We start from the raw sequence: 7,343 nt of genomic DNA on the forward strand, positions 1-7,343 counted from the left end.
CCTTCCGGGAGTAATGTATATATTCGGCCTGTCTTCTACCCCAGCCGATCTACCCTACAGCATGAGTAAGCGATTCTGATCCCTCCTTTTTCTTTTGTTCTAATTGATTTAATCTTTATTTCTGCAGCTGAAGTTATGTGGCGTGCTAAGGCGACCGAGAAGCTCAAATTGAAGGCCGCTCAGATTGAGGCGGTGAAGAACAAGGAGGTCGCCGAGCGGGGCCTTGATCCAGCTGATCCGACCGGCGAAGTAGGTGAGGGGACTCAGGATGCCCCTGAAGCCTTAGCAGCTACTATCTCTCACGACGAGGCAGCGGGCGGCACAGAACCTTCTACCCAAGCCGAGGTGGAGGGCCGTTCGGCCGATGATATTCCCCTGCTCACTCGGAAGCGCAGACGGCCAGAGCCGGCATCTGCATCAATTGCCTTTGATGAGCCACAGCCCGAGCGGGGCGTGGATGCTCCGATGTTATCGGGGACCATTTCTCTAGAGAGTACTCCGACCCCACATGGCTCTCCGAGGGCAAGCTATGAGGCGCCGCCGTCCAGCCCTTCAAGAACTCTACGCCGTATCAGGCGTTTGGGCGAGCTTCCCTCCTCGTCCACCGGTGGGCCGTCCGGTAAGGCCGATGCTTCTCAGAGCGAGCCGAGCGGCCTGAATTTAATTAAAACTGTCCTGCGCCTTCCCTCAGAGGAATACATGGCTGCTGCTGATCGGCCATTAGTCCCCGAGCAGCAGATCACCTTGACGGACCCTCTTGCAAAAGCTTGGGAGGATGCTCGGCGTCGAATAACCGCGATGACTCCCGGGCAGCTCGGCGACAGCAACCTTCAACAAGCCACCGGAGTATGCTCTTTTCCTTTGTTCGTGTATTTGAATTTAGTTTTTAACCTGTTCGCTTTTGCTCGCAGAACTGGGTGGAGCAGATTGCCATTAGCAATCGGTTGGCCGAGCTGGAGGATGAATTGAAAAAATTTAAAGCCGCAGGGGACAACCGACAACCGACGGCCGCTCTGGAGAAGGCCAAAAGATTGCTAGAAGCCGAACGGAAATGAGCTTCCGATCTGGCAAGCGAGGTCGCTCGTCTTGAAGCGGTGGTCAAACAACGAGATAAGGAGATCAAGACGGCGACCACTCGGAAGCGCCAGGCCATCGATGACATGGACCGAATGAAGGTGGAGATCAGAGGGCTAGAGCAACGCATCAAGGATCTGGATGCCCTTCTGGCCACAGAGAAGGAGGGCCGCTCGGCCGATCTACTCAAATTTGAAGGGGATTTAAAGGCTCTCCATGCTGCCAGGGATGCCTCCCAGGCCGCGCTCAAAGAGTATCAAGAGGGGGAATCGGCTCGCTCTGAGGAAGTGAGGAAGGTATTCGTCCGCTCGGATGCCTTTGGGGAGAAATTTACTGACAAGATCTCCCTCACCTTTGAAGAGGCGATCAAGGCGGCTGTGCTTTTTACTATTATTATTATTATTTTAATGTTTTTTTTACTTTTTTTTTCTGGTATATTTTTTTACTTTTTTTATGTGCTTTTTTATTTTTTTAATGTTTTTATATTTTTTATATTATTTATTTTTTTTATTTTTTTACATTTTTTTACATTTTTTGAATTTTAAATTTTATTTTTAAATTTTTTAAAATTTTTAAGTTTTTTAAAATTTTTAAATTTTTATAAATTTTTTATTTTTAATAAAATTATTTAAATTTTTTTTAATTTTTTAAAATTTTTAAAAAAATTTAAATTTTTTTAAATTTTTATTTTTATTTTAAAAAAATTATTTATTTTTAAAAATTTTAAAATTTTTTAAACATTTTTTTTTACATTTTTTCTCTTTTTTCCATATTTTTTCTTATCGGAGGGTATTTTTGGTAAAAAAAATCGTTAACCCCGGAATCAAGAAAAACCTTAGTTTTCTAAGGTTTTCTGATTCCGGGCTGCATGACCCTTTTGCTGACGTGTCGGGCATGAAACATTACTCAGGAATCATCGAATATCTAAACCAAACAAGGTTTTTGTTGATAATCTTGAATGAATAACCAAAGTTATCAAGAATAACCATGAACCAAACACACCCTTAAAGATATCATAGAAAAAGGTTCACTTCACTTTAAAGAATGAGACATATTTTTAATCCTCCATCTAATCTACTCATATAAATATAATGTTTTCTGGATCACATAAATTGCATGTCAACTCATTTCAGGAAGATTCATTCATCAATATAGTCTCATCAAGTGAGCTCTTCTTTCTTCTTCTGGTTGGATTCTTCCAACATGGAGATATGATCTTGTCCTTTCAGATTTTTCTTGGCACCATTTATTGGATTACGATATCATCAATGGTTGGTCGAAGAAAGTGAAGACAAATAGGTAAATGGTCTTTTTTTTTCTTTTTCTCTTTGGTAGATTTTAAATTCATATAGAGATGTAAATTGGATTGGGCGGTGTGGATCCGACATTATATACATGTGTTGTGCTGACCCATATCGAGTTGCTGAACAAATTCTTCAAACATTCAACACACAAAGGACACACCAAATTTAGAGAAAATGATTCACATATACCCCAAACAAGGGAATTTGCAAGTGTTCCCTCGAAATCTCACATTGCATCGCAGAAAAAAAAGCCATAACGGAAAGAAATAGACTACAAGAATATTTGGATCGTCACACGAAATCATCACCTCTGACCATGAAATGAGATGTGAATTGATTGATAAACTTCACCAATCTTCAGTAAAATACCTTGGATTGACTAATAATGCCGCCTGTTGCTATTTCTTGCCGTCGAATGAATGCATCATTCGTGAAACACACATTAAGATTTGCCTGAGTATTGATTGTGAGACGGAACATCAAGTTGAATATTAGAACGCCCAACAAATCTCTCCCTCAAATTCAGACTTAATAAGCCCTGGGATCATCCATGTCAGTGTTTCGCTTGCTTGTGATCACCTTTTGGACGTACTTATTGCTTTATTATCAGTGTGATCATTCTCATCCAGAACTGCTATTTGCTAGTTTGTACTCACCTTCTAGAAAATTGCTCATCGTCTAGAGGCTCCCTGAACATTCACTACGGTGGCCCGAATCCTCAAGTAGCCTTCCCTTGCTGAACATCTGCGTTCCTAGCACAAAGGATAGTGTCTTTCATAGTTAAGCTTTCATTTTTTTTTCCCAATGAATTCAAAAGACAGCATAAATCTGTGTAAAACTTGTGTTAGTAACTATGAAGTGGAAACAGAAACACAGTTTCCAGTTCATGCAATAAGTATCAAAACATGTTCATTTGTCTGTAGAGAATGCCAAGCTATAAAAAAATGAGCATTTGGCCCAAATGCCAAGTTCAGACAAATTTAAGCAAGGTGCAAATGTAATAAATAATATTTCTTTTAAGAAAAAACTATGGATTATCTGAACAAATACAGTATGGAAGGGAAGAAGAATGTAAATCAGATTAAATAGTTGATTTTTTCAGACATTCCTATAAATAGTTGAATATCTATGAGATGAGTTATACAAATAACATCAGGAATCCTTGAAGATCAATATGAGAACTTGAATCTGTCTTGCTTAGAAATTGCTAGCCTATAGACAATGCTTACAAGATGATATATATAATTACATATGGACCGGAAGATGTAGACAAGGATAAGCAGTGAAGTCACTAACCTGAAGCTTACCTTGTAGAGAATTCTCATTTACAGCAAAAATAAAGTTAAGACAGATGGCCTTTTTCTTATATTCAGACACAAAAGGTCCTATCTGATTGGAGCAGAGTCATATTTATCATTCATAGCACGCAATTACTGGCTGGCAGATCTATGATGGGCAGAGCTCAGAATGAGATTCCATCTGCTTCATCCACAGTGACCATTTAACAGCCTCTAGGAAACTTTCGTTCTTTTGGAGGGAGGTTATGAGGTTGGAATATGTTATTCTGTCAGGTCTAATCCCTCTACTCCTCATTTCTTGTACCACATTAACAGCCTCTTCTACCATTCCAGCAATTCCATATGCCTTGATCAAGGTGTTGTAACTATACAAATCAGGTTCAAGCCCACGATTCTTCAGTTCAGCAAGCACACAAGCAACCTCTTTGATCCAGCCCTTTGTCCCGTAGATGTTTATCATAATGTTGTAAGTATAATGATCAGAAATACACTGAGCTTCCTTCATCTTACGCAAAATATCATGGAACTCCACCAGTCGGTTATCTTTTCCATATGCATCCAGCAGGCAGTTATATGCTTCCAAGGAAACAGGGTGACCTGAAGATTGCATTTTGTCAATAACAGTTTCCATGCTCTGGAAATCCTTGCTTTTTCCGTATGCTGCTATGATGGTGTTGTAGGAAATAACATCTGCCAACCCCTGCTTGTGGGCCACGCAAAATACTTTCCAAGCCTTCTTAAGCATTCCGGTTTTTCCATAGACATCTAGCATTACATTGAAAGTTACAGTGTTGATGGCACACCCATTCCGCATCATTTCCTCAAACAACCTTGAGAGCTCATCCACAGGTAAGGCACGGGCACAACAGTTTATAACACAATTGTACATTGCCTCATCCCATACAACTCCACTTTTAAGTATCCAATAGTAGACATTTGCCAACTTATGTGTCATGCCACATTGTTGATAGGTCCGAAGCATGTCACGGAATAGAAATGTATCGGGGACTACATTCTTCTCTTTCTCCATCATTTCCAATACCACACAAGCATTCTCCAGGGACCCTGCTCGGATATACATCCTCACCACTATACTATAGGCAATCATATCAAGGGTGACACTGTTATCTTTCAACTTTAGGTACAACTTCTCAGCTTCATTAAACCTATCCATGGCACTGTAGATATCAATCATAGAACATGTTATATGAAGATTTTGATTAAACCCAGAATCAGACATCTGCAGATAGATCTTGACTGCATTCTCGTAATGGCTAGACTCCTTGCAAGAACATATTAATAGATGATACAAGTTTTCTTCAAAACTAGTATCTTCCCATTTTTTCTCCTTTAAAACTCTTAAAGCATCATCAATCAATGAATTTTTCACATAGGCAATAGCTAAAATAGAACATGACGTAGCATCTAACAATATTTTCTGATAAAAAGATGCCTTTAGAATTTGAGGCACACTTTCTATCCTTCCTGCCTTTTCATAAGCCTGAAGAAGACTACTAACAATTGAAGAATATTGGCAACCTGCTATTCTCATATCTTCAAGTGTTTGAGTAGTGCCCATCACATCCCCATATTTAGCTTGCAGATTAATTAGAGTATAGAAGTTGGAAGAGTTTGGGTGAAATCCTAAACTTTTAAGTTTCTCATAGTACCACAATGCTTCCTCATAGTTGTCAGTTCTGCCAAAACCTTCAACCATGGACCTATAGGTGGTTTCATCGGGATTTAAACCAACACTTTTAAGATTTTGAAATAAATGCTTTGCAGCCTTCATGTTAGCAACCCTCCCATACCCAGTGATCAAGGTATTATATGCAATAATATTGGGAGGCATCCCAGTTTCGAGCATGGACTTCAACACAGCTTCAGCCTCTTCTGTTTTACCTTGTTGACAGTAAGCATTAAGGCGCACTAACCAGTTCTCTGTATCTGGAAGGATTTTCTCTTCGTTCATAACCCTGATGATATCTTCTGATTTGTGGTACAGCCTGAGGCGCGTGCAAATGGTGATCATGGATGAGTATGCTTTGATGCATTTCAATTTCAATCTTCTCATGTGACCAAATGCAAATTCAGCTTGAGAAAGACAAGACTTCTTTTGGTAAAGTGCCATAAGCATGCCAATCGTAGCAACATTAGGATCAATGCCCTTCTCCAACATCATGTGAAACCATTTTGTTCCCCATCCAACTAGCCCCCTTTTGGCACATACATATATTAGTGGATTGAAGACCTTAACATCCAATTCACACAGGGACTCAGAAGTCATTTCCTGAATTAACATACTGGCTCTAGACCAATCCTCCTTCCTCGCCAAGGCTCGCAATACTAAGCAATAAGCATCAATATTTTCTCCGACTTTTCCATACTGCCTCATCCATTCAAAGAACTGCACTGTCTTTTCCTCACTTCTCTTCTCAAGGCGCTTAAGAATAGAGTTACAGTGTTCCATACTAGAATCAGGATTAGCATTAGATTCTCCTGCATCAATATCGCCTTCAGCAATCCTTTTCTCAAACACATCCTTGCTTGTAGGAATAACACTTGAAACTTTCTGCTGTGATGCTTTCTGCATTCTCTGGAGCCGATTCCATATTTTCCTCCTGTTCCTTGGACTTGTGGTCTTATCCTGAAGATCCAACGTCTTTGAGACCGGATTCTTGAGGTTCATATTCCCGTCATTTTTGTTGACAGATCCATTGGCCAAAATGGACCCATCGTTCCTATCCAATCCACAAACCACAAAATTCTCCAATCGAACACTACGTTTGAGCGACAAACCACTCGCGTCTTCATAAGAAGAAATCAAACTAGTCTTCTCCCGATTACCTACATTCAGTCGGCTCGAACCCTGCTTGCCTGCTTTCTTCTTGCCCACGATGAACCTGAAGCCAAAGCCTGATTTTGATGAGTCGAAACAAAGCAAAGCGACCGCACACGAGTTAGGGTTCCCCAATTGACTGCGTTGCTTCAGCTCGTGGACATCCCAACCGGCAGCAATCTTCAGCGAACCCATGCGATCGTCTAACGAAACTGCAACCTGAAACCACAAACCAAGTACAAGAATCGATCAGGAAAACGAGCAGACCACGAATCCAAATGCACAGAAGACAGAATAAAGGGGCGATCGAAGGAGAAGAAGCGCTAAAGCGCACCTGGACAGCATGAGCGGATCGAAGCAGCAGGCAGAAGAGGAAAAAAATAAAAAGGATTTGAAGATTTTTAACACAAACTCAATTTATAGGGAAGAGCGGAACCAGCGATTCGTTGGTTTTCTTATCTCTCTTTTGTTCGCAAGATATTTCTCCATCGCCAGATCACGATGCACGTTGGATGGTCACCACGTGTCCCATACAAACGGCGGATGTATTTGGATGAATTGGGCTGCCATAGACCGAAACTGGGCCGGATCTAGGTCATCAAGTATAGGAAGGATAAACTAACGAATAAAACAAAACTAGGTCCTGAGTGACCGATCTAATCCCATACAAAATTTTTATCAGTCATTAGGGTAAATCGGATGATAATTTAGATTTCTATAAATATGTCATAGTTGGGGATTAAACTGTAGGTGATAATCTGGATGTCCTACCATAACATCATAACCCCAGGGACGAGTTTCTTCATTTAATGCTTACTATTTAAGTGG

General features: G+C 40.6%; 1 protein-coding gene across 5 annotated transcripts; it reads right to left on the minus strand.

The window, feature by feature from the left end:
- Positions 1 to 2,536: 2,536 nt before the first annotated feature.
- On the minus strand, positions 2,537 to 6,972 carry LOC121989800 (pentatricopeptide repeat-containing protein At4g30825, chloroplastic-like). 5 transcript variants are annotated; one of them, XR_006114325.1, is made up of 3 exons: positions 6,850 to 6,972; positions 3,686 to 6,734; positions 2,537 to 3,122 (listed from the first exon to the last, which is right to left on the minus strand). XR_006114325.1 is itself a non-coding variant. In XM_042544056.1 (2 exons), the coding sequence occupies exon 2, from the start codon at positions 6,708 to 6,710 to the stop codon at positions 3,825 to 3,827; it is 2,886 nt and encodes a 961-aa protein (XP_042399990.1). In that variant the 5' UTR covers positions 6,711 to 6,734; positions 6,850 to 6,972; the 3' UTR covers positions 3,435 to 3,824. The 5 variants fall into 5 exon arrangements, 1 of the variants encoding a protein (XP_042399990.1); XR_006114323.1 differs by having other exon boundaries at positions 2,537 to 3,130; XR_006114324.1 differs by having other exon boundaries at positions 3,675 to 6,734.
- Positions 6,973 to 7,343: the final 371 nt, after the last annotated feature.

This window comes from Zingiber officinale, chromosome 6B (genome assembly GCF_018446385.1).
Source record: "Zingiber officinale cultivar Zhangliang chromosome 6B, Zo_v1.1, whole genome shotgun sequence".
Classification (NCBI taxonomy): Eukaryota; Viridiplantae; Streptophyta; class Magnoliopsida; order Zingiberales; family Zingiberaceae; genus Zingiber; species Zingiber officinale.

What these genes read in the sequence shown, in the direction of transcription:
- LOC121989800 (XM_042544056.1), bottom strand. Translation starts at nt 6,710, where the DNA reads ATGGGTTCGCTGAAGATTGCTGCCGGTTGGGATGTCCACGAGCTGAAG.